This window comes from Pundamilia nyererei, unplaced genomic scaffold (assembly GCF_000239375.1).
Source record: "Pundamilia nyererei isolate P.nyererei 1_Seehausen unplaced genomic scaffold, PunNye1.0 scaffold00087, whole genome shotgun sequence".
Classification (NCBI taxonomy): domain Eukaryota; kingdom Metazoa; phylum Chordata; class Actinopteri; order Cichliformes; family Cichlidae; genus Pundamilia; species Pundamilia nyererei.
In genome coordinates, this window is record NW_005187488.1 from 1,926,998 (window position 1) to 1,942,305 (window position 15,308).

At 45.1% G+C, this 15,308-nt stretch overlaps 1 protein-coding gene across 1 annotated transcript in view; it reads left to right on the forward strand.

Annotated features, from left to right (window-relative positions):
- gli3 (GLI family zinc finger 3) overlaps positions 1-15,308 on the forward strand; it is a 96,292-nt gene that overhangs the window by 23,970 nt on the left and 57,014 nt on the right. The window contains exon 3 of the mRNA XM_005738903.1: positions 13,180-13,425. Coding sequence (XP_005738960.1) covers positions 13,180-13,425 — 246 coding nt within the window. The remainder of the gene's footprint in view (positions 1-13,179; positions 13,426-15,308) is intronic.

A 15,308-nucleotide genomic window follows, 5' to 3' on the forward strand; every position in this document is an offset into this window, starting at 1 on the left:
AACCCGAGGTCATTTTTACTAGAAAGGCCCAGGGGTCAAAGGTCATGCAAGTCTAAACCAATGACCAGCCGTTTAATGACAGATCAGCTTGTCTCATGAGAGAGGATTGGTGCGTATTGACCAGCTTCACTCTGCTGTATCTAAGGTCCTGCTGGCTCCTGCTGCTCCCCTCAGAGAGCGAGGCTGAAGGACGACCGGCGGCCTCGTAAACCAGTAAACCCATAAACCAATAAAGTGGGGAAACAGTAGTTGATTATTCTACCATTCTGCCCATTTGTCGGGAGGCATCAGTGGCCTCCCACCTGCCAGGAGGAACAAAGCAGGAGTGTCACGACCCGACCGGGAGGATTTATTGTGGCGTGTTTTTCTCTGTTTGGTTTGTTTGCTCTCTTCTCTTTGGATGAAGGAGCAACTAGTGGCCTTGCCACCAGGGTTGGATTTTATATAAAAGAAAAATAGGCTTCGATATTGTCTGTATAGTTTGATTTTATTTACAAAGATGTATTTATTATGCACAGTGAAACATTTTCAGAAATAATACCAGCTAGTTGGCTTATGAATAACCTGTGGATTCTTTGTTTTCTGCAAAATAAATACATAAATAAGCCAAAAAATATAAAATTATTAATATATCATAGAGTTGTGAAATCTTATGTTATGTGCACAAAGAGCTAGAGTCAGTTTTTTTTAATATCTTTTATATTTTTTACCTTTGTGAGGTACTTACTGCCTTTTATAATTAGCTTTTTGCATGAAAGATATTTCCAGGCCATTTGCTGCTCTGTGCTCTAAACTCACTGGATTAAATCAAGACATGCTTTCAGATTTGAGAGCGCAAAAGGCTCTGTACTCCCTAATCTCTCTCCCCTGACCTCTACACCCTCTGGGCCTTGACTCTCACCCTTCCCTGTGCTTTCCCTCCCCTTTCTCTGCCCAACTCTCTCCCTTCCAGTGCGAAAGAGGAGCTAGGATCAAAGGCCATAAACCATGGCAGTGATTTCTGGTGATTGATTAGAAGCAGAGGTTGAGAAGCAGCAACTCTCTCCCCTCAGTTCTTCCCACCCTCCGGTGCTGTGCACGTATTCTCCCAGGGCTCTCGTAAATAGCTCAGGCTTTAAGTGTGAAAAGAGTTGCCACGATTGGCAGACAGAACCCAGAGAACACATCCGTGCTGAAGCGGCTTGGCCAGTTTTTCTGCCTTTTCTTTCTGGACGGCAGAGGGGGTGTCAGTTGATAAGAACCATTTGTTGTCTTGCTCGGATCTGGGGAGGGACAGTGTAATCCCTTCGCCCTGGTCTGTTCGCAGACCTGGAGGAAAAGAGCAGAGGAGAGGAGGAGGAATTGATTTTCAGAGTGAGGGCATGCGGAGAATTGAACTCAGATGTGTAGCACAGACAGGGTTTGAAAGAAGCTTTCTACTTGCGGGGAAACAAACGTCTGTAGCTTACAGCAGAGGAGGTCGTGCAATTTGAACTTGAGCAAGTCCTTCTAATGTTAATCAATTGCATAGCTGTCTTTCACCATTCCCGCCTCCCGCCCGCTCTGCCTCCCTCCCCTGTCCCGCGCACAACTCAGCCCGGAGGCCTCTTGACAAGCAAGTGGTCCTGTAAAGGCATTTTAATAGGCCACGGTCATTCAGTGGCATGGAGATGAATGCTTGAACCAGATCTCCAGCATGCGTGCTTTTGCACAGACACAAATACACTTGGATCTTCCGGTCTTTGCTACCCTGCATGATCTCACCTGGAGCTGTGAGTCTAATGATGTTCAGAGTGTGGGCCTTGCAGCGACAGCTCCGGTCCCGGGGAGATGTGTCTCATGTCAGACTTTGCGCCAGACAGACTCCAATGAGGAAGAAGGGGGGGAGGTGGTTGTGGTGGTGGTGGTGGTGGGGTGGGTGTTCTGCATTGCAGCTGGAGCGAGGCCAAAACTAAAAGTGCAATTCTCTGATGGTTTTGTCTCTCCTCTGTGGTATTTACGCAGTGATTGAGCGCATTTTTGGGTGTCATGGAGTATCTCATTACGCCCTTAAAAGCTTTTTGTCCGTCCACATGCTCTAAGATATGTACACACGCGTTGCAGACTGTGGAAACTCAGTCATGCGTGCTTGCAGACACCCTCGTTTTCTCTCACTTTTCTCAGCGGCACCAAAACTGTACACGCACATTTGGTGCAGCTGGAGGATGGGGCCGTCGTTATTAACTGTTTGGCGACCTCATGACTTCATCTTCGGTGCTGTCAGAGGCGGCCCACATTATGTCTCTGCTCGGCTCAATGGGCTCTTTGTTCTGGCTTGGCTCTGGAGGAGCTCAGCATGGGGCTGCGTGAGTCCAACAGTCCCACTGCGGCCCAAAGGGGAGAGGGAGAAGGATGAAGGTGCTGGGAGGTAGTGAATGAAGAGAGGCAGAAAATGCAAGGGGAAAGGGATGAGAGGAGATGGAGGAAGACTGAGAAGATTTGGGGAAGACATGGGAACAGGAAGTAGGCTTGGAGTGTGAGCTGAAGGCCAGGAGTGAGTGAAAATGCACTGAAGGAGTTGGGGCGTTGAGAGGGAAAATTGGGGGACTTAAGGATGGAGAAGAAAAAGAAAAGCAACAGGCTACAGGTGAATCCTGTGGTAGCCTTAAGCATTTTTAAGTCAGCTTTACCTCATCACACCAGTTCATTCCAGTTCGAGCAGCGGTTTATGATGGCAATGTGTCACATGAGCTCCAACGGCCGAGTGTGGGATTAATGTAAAAGTAATGCAGAGATTAGAGAAGGAGGATTCCAGTGGTGGGAATGACAGGAGAGGTCATACATGAGAGGAGCTTATTACTGAGAAGGGACATCCACAGGAAGGGGAGATGCAGGGGGGAATAGTCGGGGAAATGGGAAGTGAGGTAAATGGACGCAGTGTAGACGGAGGAGATTTGATGAGGAAAAACCAAGGAGTGAAAAGGTCGAGAAAACAAACACGAGGACAGACTGCAATACATCTGGTCAAATAGAAGAATGTGGAACGGTACAGGGAATGGTAAAGGCTTCGATTTATAGATTTTAGGATATTTTTTAAACAAATATATATGCATTTGATAGGTGATGCTAAATCTGGGTCAGTTATCAGTCTGACATCATAGTTTCATTTTAAGAAAAGCTAAGTATCCATTAAAAAGTTTATTTTTGTAACAATGTGGCCAAAGATGCTTGCTCCACTTTTCACATTTTAAGTATTTGTATTTGCATCCCCTTCATCGTCCTCAAAACACAAACCTGACTTGCTCCATGAGAAGTGAGTCCTTCACATATAAATATTACAGTTTTGGTGCTCTAAATATTACTGCAGCTAAACTTGGCAGATGGTCCTTTGGAGCAGATTTATTCATATTGCATATTTCTCTAGAACAAGTAACAATACAATTTTTCCACAATGTCTCAGTTCACCCAAAACATTGCTTTGACTGTACTCGTCTGAAGTGGATTTAAATTTTAAAGTCGTGGACTTTAAAATTATGGTTTTTGTGTTTGTACATGTCACTCAAGAGTGACATGTACAAACAATCTTTAACTTCCAGGATCCTCTCAGATAAACATTCCCTATACTCCATACTACACTTTACGTTAAACGAGCAAATAGCCCCTCAGTCATACTTTACGCATCCTGTCTGATCTAACCTGTGACATATGAGACCATTTCTCCAGCAGCTAGTCCCATAAATTGTCCACACCTGCAAGTTTCACTGTGTATTGTGCTTTCTCTCGCATTACAGAGGCATTTATCTAATCACATAGAAATCTTGTGCTTTTTCATTTCCTCGCTCACCTCCAACCTTCGGCCCCTTCCCAACAGACAGTGGTTAAGTCTGTTTGGCCAACATGGCAGATCCTCTAATCTGCAGGGCTTTCCCTGCCTGCAGCAGACACTATAATGAAGTTGTCCACATCTCACCTTTATTTTGAGAAGGAGAGGGCTAAACTACCCTCTGTTATTAAGCCGGCACTCCCGCTGATATCACACATTGGGGGTAGGTGAGGGTCAGGTCTTCTGTAGGAGATGTGGCCTGACTATTAAGCGTCATAAAATGACAGCATGTTGGAAAATCTTTATGAAGTGAACTGTTAGCTGCTCAGTCTTGACGATTAAACTGGAAAATGGGCCAATGTTATTTTAGATAATTAGAGTTGCAAAAGTAAAGTGTTGATTCACTTTTTTGAAGCCAGGGTGGATTAACATGCGTGCCAAAGAACAGCCCCTCATTGTGGGAGCACAGTGAAGTGAGTCTGTTGAGTTGTTTTATTTTTATGGCATTTGGCTTGTAGTTTGGAATTCTGATTGTCATGGTCTCTGAAAAAAAAAGACCTTTGCATTTAAATGTGATGGGTTAGAAACTGTAAGCATTACCAGCTGCAGCATCAAAGCTGCAGGCATGCTGTTCGTTTAACCCAGATCCGTCACACTCACATGTAGCCCCCGATTCAACCTGTAATGTAGACATTCAGCAGAAAGCATGAGACTGGGACTAATGCAGATTTATGGTTGCAAATTAACTCCCCTCAAAACTCCCAAACTGTGATATGTCAATGATTGCTAGCTAAATTTAAATATATTTGGAGAGGTACTTTAAATAAACACAAGTAAAAGTATCCCTGTAGGTTTGCTTCACTTACGTTGGTTGACTGTTCAGTTTCACAGGTATGACAAGTTTGAAATCAGCAGTTCATTCAGCTTGCAGCTTAAACAGAAAATGATTTAACTGCGACAGCTGAATTGTGATTGGGGAAAGTGATGACAGAAAGCAGGAGGAGGCAGAAAAAGGATATTCACATGAGGTGTTTGGTGAGATAAACTAAATCACAAGCTACTCCGTGAGAAACCTGCATGAGTCCAAAACTGAATCTACTCCACTGGCCTGCTAAATTGCATTGCAATGGTTGATTGCTTGTTATGTAGCATGCACCATTAGCAAGCTAAACAAAAGTCAGCTAACAGTTTGCACAAACTAAGATAAGAAACTTGAATTACGTCCAAACCTTATGCTTCTCAACAAGCTTAGCCTGAACACAACAAAGCATACTTTGGAGGAAAGAATGTTTGCAGTGTGTTTAAATACAGGCCAGTAAACCACCTTTAGAAATGTACCGATGCGGTGACTAGCTTGCTTGTGCTGTATGCTATGTGAAGCAAACTCTTGATAAAACAGTATTTAGTCAGTCATTTGCCCTTCAGGGTGTATCTCCAGACTGCTTGCTGTGATGCTATCCCCTGCTGTATGCTAAGCATCGACACTAGCAGCTTTCACTGCATTCCGGTTGAAGTCGGAAGTCAGAATTTTCAAGACAGAAAGTTGGAACAACCCCACCAACGTGACTAAGTAAGCCAAGATGGCGGCTGTAGAACAGTAAACACTAAAACTGTAAGGGTTAGATTTATTAAGCAAGGCTGAGCGTGGTTAAGCAATCCCCAAATAGTGCTTATAGGTGTGGTTAGTTTTACGAGTCATTTACAAAAGTTACGTCCTTTTGGAAACAAGGTTATTAGTTAATTAAAATATCAAGCGCAAAAAATAAGACACACTTCTTTCTTGCATTAAATATTGACAAACTTAGCACTAAACTGTGTGTTGCTCACGTTAATAAATGATTGATTTAAATATTTTCTTTGCATGCTGACAAGAAAAACTCCGCAAAAATTCTCAAAATACAATGTGCTTGCTACGTAAATATTGACAGTACTTTTAAAAAAATGCTAAAATCCAGTTTTGTGCTCGCGTAATGCGCTGGTATGTTTAGTCCTTAAACTTTTAAAGAAGAGCATTAATGAGGGTCTATTCATGAGTGTGCTGCAGGGGTGCTAAGTGTAAGAAAAAAAAAGCTTTGTTCTGTATTTCTTGTGGTGGATGAATGTTCTACCTTTCCGAGGAGCTCAATTCCGCAATTAAGTCATTCCCAGCTTCAGCATCCGACTCCTGAGGCAATTGTAACGCAGCATTTGTCGCTGTATTGCTGTAACTGTAACATGTGGTAGTTTCCTAATCTGGAGAGCTTGAGGTTGTGATCCTAAGGATGTTTATAGTCCTTTTTTGAAGTAAGGTATACCTATTCTTCTTGATTTCTCTTGACATCTCCCCGCATTCAATTCCTGAGAAGCCAACAAACCTTTCTTTGCCATCTCTTTTTTTCTTGCTACTGCTATTTTTTTAAAATTTATAAATAAAAAACTGGTTGCTTTAAACCTAAATGAATCCCCATAGAGCCCCAGCAGTTTTTTCTTTTTTCTGAAAGAAGTACTGTGCATCCTGCAGTAGGGAACGTGCACAAAGCTGTGACCCACCCTAAAACTGCACGATAATTTGTGCGGTGGAAAATGGTCTACTCAGTCACTGAAATAGGATGAAGGCGATCAGCCTTCTTCCTACTGTTACAGCATTTTTAAATCATTTGGGAAGTGCTTTTTAAATACAGTTTCCAAAGTAGAGGCTTCTGGAACAACTTCACCTATTTATAAGGTGCATAGTAAAAGAGGAAACGGTCATAACCATGATAAAAGCCACGAGCTGACATGTGTTTGAGTAGCAATAGAGCTGTACTATTTGTACAAGTGTTTCTGGCATTTTGACCTCGTCAGATGCTGTTTAAATTGGATGCGGTATGAATGATGTTCAAGCTTGGCTCTCAAAAAAGTTTCACCTCTGTTTTCTTAGCTGCTTTGCAGGTGTGAGAAGAGATCAGCAGCAACAGCACAGGCAGTGAATTAGACGGACAGATCTGAACATCCACGGGCTTAATCACCATGGAGGAGTGAGTGAGGGAGGGAGAGAGTCCACTCTGGACTTAGATGTTCACTAGTCATTGATAAAGTGCTTAGCAGCAAGAAAATTAATGAATCCGGCCTGACTGGGGGAGCGGGGGGGGGGGGAGGAGGGGTGTGTACGGGGGGGTAATCCTGTTCCAGCTAAATGGCTGATCTCTCTCATTCCTCAGATATCAAATGTCAAAAGTTAAATTAGCCTGCTAGCCTCAGATACGAGTTAACATGCTTTTAAACGGGTCGTGGGGCGGCGATTTCTGTCTCCCCTGGGAGGGCGGGCAGGTGCCTTTGAAGTGTCTAATTATCCAACTCCCAGTAAGTGTGGGCAAACTATCTTAATGGGGTTCTCAATGTCTCAATGCAATGCACTAAAAGGCTCTTACAAACCTTTACCCCAATGTGTGGATGTGTTTCTCTACGTAAAAACTCATTTTGTTTACATGAAAGGATTTGAATTATAAATGCACAAGGTTTGCGCTAATAAAAGCTGATTATGCATGCTTAGAGCTTTATAAATTCTTATTCTATACTAAAAGGTGAGATATAGCCACAGTGGAATTTTGGATCATGTTTGATGTGCTTGAAATTACTGTATTTTTTTTTTTTTTTATAATTTTATCCCAACTGTTGGCTCTGCATTTCTTTGCTTTGGCTGGATATTCATTTCTCTTGGCGAGCCGTCCCTAATCTGAGTGCCACAGACTTGGTCCGGATCACTGTGGTGTCAGAAGCGGGATTCCAGTGCTATGGCCCAGTGGAAAGCTGGCCCACTCTGGTCTGGTGGGCAGTGTGCCCAGATCCACCCTCGAAGACAAACTATCCCATGCGGACATGACTATGCCCTCATCTGCCCTAGCGCATAATCATTTTATATTGTTGCGGAGGACATTACAAAGGTCTAACAGGTTATGGCTGATGATAGCTGGCTTGTGACAGTCTGAAGCAATGCTAATACAGTCTATGAGCCAATCAGAGCACTAAATGGCATCTTTTTGCTTTGAAGCCTTGATCAAATGCATCTCTTGGTGTTTGATTCCTCAAAGAATACAGGCCAAGGTGCCCTTTGAGTGAAAAACCTTAAAAGCTGTAACTATCCGTGGTCAAAAAGGCATCAGTGTGCTTTTTACAGTCAGGGCTTTCAGCTCTCTCACTGCGATGCTCATTGCTCCCTCACAATGTGGCCCTGATGAAATGGTAGTGGGGTTTCGGGCAGCTCTACGGTGGGCCTGTGCCCCTAATGGGTGAATAAGGGGTAGCTTAGGGCAGGCGGAGGCTTGGCACGACACAACCCTGCTGTGAGGCTGATTTGAGGTGAGCGCAAGGAAAGAGAAAGGAGCCAAGCAGGCTTTGATTTGCCCCTCCCCAGCCCCGGGGCCTGGAGGCTGGGACTGTGAGATGCTGAGGCTCTGGGTGCGTCCCAGAAGACCCCCGGCGGCAGAGAGAGCAAGCTGGGACCGCGAGTGGTGGAGCAGGGGGCTGGGGCGTAGGCTGCCGAGAGCCAAATTGAGATGTGGGAGTCGTCAAATTTGCCTAGATGAATATTGAAGAGGGCATTTGCGGACGCTGTGTGGGAAATCAGCCGCCGACAATAGACTGCTAACCAGGAGAGGGAACATCCTGACCTCTCTCTGCAATTCGTCCAAGCATCAATCAGGCACTGATAGTTAAATAATGTACCACAGCGGGTTCACTCTGCAGAGACAGAATCAAACACGAGTGCAGAGTGAGAGGGAGCTAACTTTTATATTTCCTGAAGTTCCCCAGACGTTTAGACTGGGGGATTGCTAACTATCCTGCCCACAGATATCAGAGTAATGACCTCATTCTGCCTTCTGACATTTAGATGTCTTTGTTAAGGAAGTTGTTCGAAAGTCAACCTTTTTAGTCAGATACATCAAGGCTCGCTAACCTTCACATAATGCATAACTGAACCTTGTTCTGTGGAAGGCCCCGAGCTCCTTGTGGCATTGAGCCTATCAGCCAAGAAGTTGATCAGAAAAATACCTCACACAATTGCAGTAATCCCCTACGCGCTTGCTGTTGGGTTTGGTAGAGCTTGAACGGTCTCTCGCTCTCTCCCTCGTATTTCAGCCTGCACTAATCGTGAATGATTCCCTCTGTCTTTAGCTCCAATGCCAGGGCCGGTGAATCAGGTACATAAGCCTAAGCTGCTTGGAGAGGTAGTCTTATTAAACTCTAGCCAGCTGCTGGAATTTTTCTTCCCCCTCTCATTGTTAATTGGGGAGTCTTGAGTCTTTCCCGGGAGTTGATTTGCAAGAGAAAGAAAAAGGGAGCAAGAGATTATTGCACAGGAGGAGAGGAGCTTTGAAGAAGTGTTTTGTGATTTCACCGCATATCCTCCACTCCTCTTCTCCTTGTTCGCTCTCCATGTGCTCCCCAGCCAAAACGTGTTTGTGCCACTGACAAACAGCGCTTTGAGAAGTTCGAAGGTGGAATACAGCGCATGTCTGGCTTTGGCTCAGAGGTACAAGAACACCCCTTCTGATATTTTGAGCTTTTAGAAAAAGTGGTAACTGGGGATGGGGGAAACTATGGTGCGCAATGGCCCTTTGTACAACATGCATGTCCCAACTTTGGAGACTCTGACTGAGTTCAGGCCGGAAGGCGAATCAGACGGTTGGGAGTGAGGGACCGATTGGCATGTGGAGGAACAACAGTCCTCGTTCTTAACCTGCGCCTCTAGAAAATGCCTTCAAAAACAACAAGCTGAGCGTTTTGTTTCACTTGCTGTTTCTTTGAATTGGCTGGGCATCCTTAACTTTAGCCCCCCTCTTGTCCCAGGGCCCAGTTCTAAGAGGTACTGGCCCCACTCCATATCTCATTATCTCTTTCAAAATTTCATTTTGTCATTGCATCCACGCTGTCTTTTATACTGCCATATTAAAGGCCATGCATAGGGTTTTCTTGAAAGGTATTTGAACCAGAATCCTACAATAGACACCCCAGACAAGAGGAAAAAAGGGAGAAACCTGGGTTTTAGGATTTAATGAGCGGCTTGCTGGGGGTGAAAGAAGGATAGAAACCAAGTGAGTGAGAGCAATACAGAGTGCATTTGTAGAGGGTCAGAGAGAGAGAGAGAGAAGGAGGAGAAAGAGTAGTAAGGGAGGAAGAATGCAGGAATGGAGCACCAGGTACCATTATAGTGGCAGAGAAAGCTCCTGAAATACTAGAGCTGGGGCGTGTGCTCTGATCAGGACGGCAGTGAGCACAATTACCTTCTTTTCAAATCCTTCAGTGACACTGCGGGAGGAAGGAGGACTTTGAAACTTGAAAGGCAGGAGCTCGCTTTCAACCTCAAACGCGAGCAGGAAAGGGCTCTGAAATTTGTTCAGTGCTCCCCATCCACCATTAGCTTGTTTCTTCCTCTCGCCTCCAGGCATTTAAGCGCTTTTTGAAAAGATGTTAAGAAATTCAATCACCATAGAGAGAGCGGGATAGTTCTTTTTTCTGTTTTTTTGAGAGGCATGCTTTTCCTCTGGTCCACAGAGGACCGGCCTGCTGCTTTTGTGTTGGGCTGAATAGACCTGCAAACTGGTAGAGGACTGGATGCGGCAACCATGGGAAAAGAGAGGGAAATAAAAGAGGAATGAAAAATGAGGGAGGGAAAAGGGGAAAGGGTCTGCTGGGCTGATGGTCAGAGTTGGAGAAGTGTTGCAGGGTTGAACTTTTCAAAGTTGCATGTGTTTACCTGTGTCTTCTCTGTCTTCATTACCTCATTTCTTGACAGATGCTCAACACGTTAGAAGGATGTAAAAAGTTTCCACTCGCCAGGTACAAGCAGCATAGAAGAAAAACCTTACCAGAGACTCGCTTTCCTCCACTGAGGAGTCAAGGAGTCAATTGACCCTTGTGCTGCAGAGTGTTTGTTTAACTCTTTAAGGTCCTATGAACTGATGTAATGAACTCCCTCTAGGTGGTATATGGTAGAATGATGAAACCCACCCAGGGCTTGCTGGGGTGACTGGAGGGGGGATGGTGGTACTGTGACAGTGCTGTGATTGAACTATTAGTCGCTTGACCTCCCTTTAGGGAGAAAGACACATCTGAATAGCGGTGGGGGTCACCGAGAAAGTAAAAGGAAAGAAAAAGACAGAACACGAAAGATTGAGGACAAGAAGAGTAGTGCTCACTGAAATAGTTGGCAAATAGAAATGTAAAGTATAGATTAAAAAAAAAAAAAAGTAAACGCTTGAGTCTCCTTTGTAGTTTTTCATAACTTCACGCTACACCATGTCAAGCCCCAGTGATGAATGTATTTATAAAACATCAAATATATGTATGAAAGTACAAAAACAAGCTCATGAATATGTAGAAAGTTTCTACTTTCCCAGATGTAATGCTAGATTTTTCTGGATGTTAAAGAATTGAGCGTGCACAGTAGGAGCCGGAGCTGCACACAGCCACACGCTCTGCCCTTAGCATCGCTCGCTCCCCGCATAGTTTACAGTCTCGACTTCCTCAATTCATGTCAGGAGATGAACCCAATTCTGAAATCCCTTTATGTTAATATTGCGCTTTGCAAGCGCAGACCTATTAATCCAGCTTTAACCGTATAAGTTGCATTATTCCCTTAATAAGATCACTGGCTGTGCAGTATAGGATTAAATACTTATATCATAACTGACACTGTCATTTCCCGGGGATGAGAGCGCCTTGCTTCTCTGGTTGTCAGCTCCGCGTTAAGAATCCTTGAAACTGCTGCCAGTGCTGCACGAGGGCACGCTGGTCCAAACGCAGGTAATGGATGTGGGAGAGTGAAGGGAATAAAAGCAGGACCCTTGGGTTGCTCCTCCTGCTCTCTCGCTCTCTTCGCCTCTCTCAATCTCATTCTCCCTCTCTGTTTTTCTCTCTTAACCTCCTCCTTTCTGATCGCTTCTCTTCTTCTGTGAAGTGCTACAGCTCTATAGCAGCACTCTTCAGTGCTTAAGGTAGTGCGCTCTTTAATCTGGCCCTCGCCTCTGTTTCTTAATTGGCAGTTGGATGCTGTTGGGTTGCGGCACATAGTGGGGGAGCTGCTCACGCTGTTAGGCTGCTAATACTGCAGTACCTCTGGCGCCAGCACAACGGTATTTTGCCAGGTTCCCGGTGAGAAGCGTTAATACAAGAAAGAACATTGGAGTGTACTGATGACCAGCAGCCTTAGTGGTGAACTCATAATTGCATATAACCCGGGCTGAACATGGAGACCTGCGGGCAACACAAGCTGGAACTGAAGGATTTGGCTCAGGGCAAAAAAGCAAGGGCTTGCTCTTGACAAATGATGATTCTTCTGAATCTATAACATACAGATGTCTCAGTTCAAAGCAAAACCTAAGAAAGTACCCAAGTCCCTAAGATCACGTGTTATTGAAGATCATTTGGAATTCATGTTTTGACCCTTTTGATAGTGCAAAATGTCAAAATATATATAAACAAAAATAATGCTTAAAATAGGCCACGTACAAACAATCACTCTTTTAAGGTCTGGCCTGCCTATCTAGTTAGCATGTCACCAGTGATTTTGCAGAATTTCCCACAAACACATTAAAGTGCTGTTCACTAAAATATCCCAGTTCAGTCTGCCCCTGAGCATCATGACGTCCGGGCCTAAATCATCAGGCAGGATTTACGTCCTCCTGTTTTAAAGATTAAATCAACCCAGTTGAAAAAAAATGACATACTTTTGATGGCATGTTTCTTTCTGAGTTAGTCTCTGTGGTATCAGACTACAGAAAGAGCTAATGCCAGGTCACGAGGATAACTGACCCTTATATATGTCATCTCAGAGGTCAAGCCAAGGGGTCAGAGGTCAGGTCTTTCTGGTGGAGCTTAGCCCTTGAACTCAGCTCCACATTTATCCGCTTTATACAGCATGCCAAGCAGCTTTCTCCAGAGGGCCTCCTAATTTCCCCCTTAGACACAGATAGAAAAAGAGAAAAAGATTTAGTTTAAGAGTGAAAGGTGGGGGTTGGTTGGAGACTGAAGCAGGGTGGGGTTGGTGTAGCCAATGATGCTTGCTAACGGGCATCTTTGAATGCTGACTGAACGCCTGAGTTGTTTTCTTCATGAGAATTTATTTTTATATAAAAAGAGAAGACAGATGTGAATTTAAACACTTGTTCAGATGTTTGGAATTTTTTCCTCCATGGTGTCCGTTTGCTCATACGCTGACTGCTTCTGAACTCTCATATCCAGGGGCTGAAGGAAGGCAGATTTACCGTAGGTTTCAGGTGTGCAAAGCAGCTCCTCCTTTTATGAGCTCCCCCACTACACGAGCAGCATTCATAGCTACAGCTTTTATTCTGATATCTGTTTAAAAGAAAAATGTGTTGCCCTTCCAAATTTATAACACTGGATGCTTCTCCTGTCTTTCTGTCTTCATGTCCACGCAGAGGACGAGAGTTCAGGCACGCCTTACCACCGTGAGAGGCGCAACGCCATCAGCTCTCAGGTCCCGACGCCTGGCGCCCCTGACAGAAGCATAAATGAGGAGCCCTCTACGTCTACGGAGGAACGCCCTTCCTTGCTCAAGAAGGAGCAGCACGGTTCCCTGCCACATCTGGCTGACCATGCACTTCCATACCGGGGCACGCTGTTTGCAATGGACCCCCGCAACGGCTACCTAGACTCGCACTATCGTAAGTCCGCGAGCCACAAACACAAGAGCCGCTCACTTCATTTTAAAATGGTAAACTTGAAACTTTAACGTGTAAAGTTGAGAAGCTACACAGCTCAAGGACATGCTTGCAGAACCCATAATGCTGAAGCCAAGTTTCCCTTTTTTACTGTAGGTGAGAGGCAGGGCCGCCAGATGCTTGATTAAGTCTGACAGATTAGCCCTTCTCTTACACTCCGTCTCTCCTCTGCACACAGATACAGGCACACACACTTGTGAACGCACGCACGCACTCTCGCCTTGTGTTGCGCTTGGGAAGTTAGTATGGGGAACGGCCAGCGTAGCTTCTTAATTCCCTCATTAGGGGCCTGTCTGAACACAGTACTCCGCTTTCTCTCATCAACACACACTTCAAAGCCCAAAAGCAACGCAGAGTCAAACCTCACCACCCCCTACTCTGCCTCTCGGTCTCTCTGGGACTCAGAGACTGTATGAGAGAAAGGCAGAGGAAGACACAGAGAGGGAGAGAGTGCGAGAGAGACTCACAGAGACAAAGCCCGAGAGAATCGGGTGAAGGAAGGAAGCTGGCAAAGATAATTCCAAGAAAAGGTGAGACACATAGCGGCGGTTAAGTAAAAGAAACGCTGGAGAAGGGTGTTTGGAGAGCAAAGGGGCTGATTTGGAAGTTAATCTGGTGGCCAGGACTTTAACTGCAGACAAGGATTTGATGTGATAGCTTGTTTAGTTTGGTTATACTGGCGCTGAAAGGGAGCAGGAGGAGTGCGCCAGAAGGATTTTAATCCAGCGGCAGTAATGAAAGTCCAGTGGACCCCAACCTTATACTGTAACTCTATTTATTCAGCCACTTCATTAACTGCTTCTCCATCGTGGTTGGGTGCCTGAGAGTCATCAAGGTGCCTCTTTAAGGTAAAGGTTACTTAAAACCAGGCAGTTCTCTGGACAGAACCCTCGAGGGCAGAACATTACTGCCCATTACATCCTGACCTAACTCAGCAACACTGCCACTTCTCATTTTATGTATGTGTGTGGGTATGTGTGAAGGAACTCTGGTGGTTCCAGACCACTGAAGCCTTGGGGTAGGAGTCAGGAAGGTTGGAGGGGTGGGGGTTGGGGGGAGGGGGTTAAGTCTGAGGCTTGGGGTCATGTGGAAAAGTCACAGTCTTGAAATGGAGAGTTCAAAAGCAGCAGGAAAAGTCAAAAGGGCTGTAGAGCTTCAAGAGGAATTCTTCGTGCACGAGGACTCGAGAGGGTGGAAGACTGCAGACGTATGGAGCAGACAGGAGTAGAGGACTGTGATAGCAGTGATGCAGGGATGTGTAGGCACGTGTAGGCATGATGCACAGACATCTGCAGCAAGGTTCTTGCAGTTTTTGGTTTTTCAAGACAAGGATTTACTATGTTTCTCTCTTTTCTGGTGTCGACCAGGAAAAACAAACAATTTACATATCATGCTGGGATCTGCCAAATTATCACAGGCATGATGAAAATATTAATAAACTAAGAAAAACAACACAAACATTTAAGAATTACACAAAAAGTTGATTCCCGGTGTTCAGGGAAGAATGAAAACACCAACAAGATCGGTGTCAGTGACTTCTGGTGTTTTTCATTGATGTTTCTATGATCTCTCCTTCGCTCAGGAAGACTTATGATTTGAGATGAGAGCATTGCTGTGTAAAACACCTCCTTCTGGCCCCAGGTGTTGAGGACATGGGGAGTTCCTAAAGGCAGCGGTCCCATTCTGTCTGATTGAACCCAGTACCAGAGCTCAATCCCCACGAGCTCTGACGATCTGAGGGTCAGCAGATCGAAAGGGGTCCCCCTTAAACCTTTGCCGCCCCCTCCCAACCCCTGCTCTTCGGCTGCTTTGAACCAGGAGCCTAT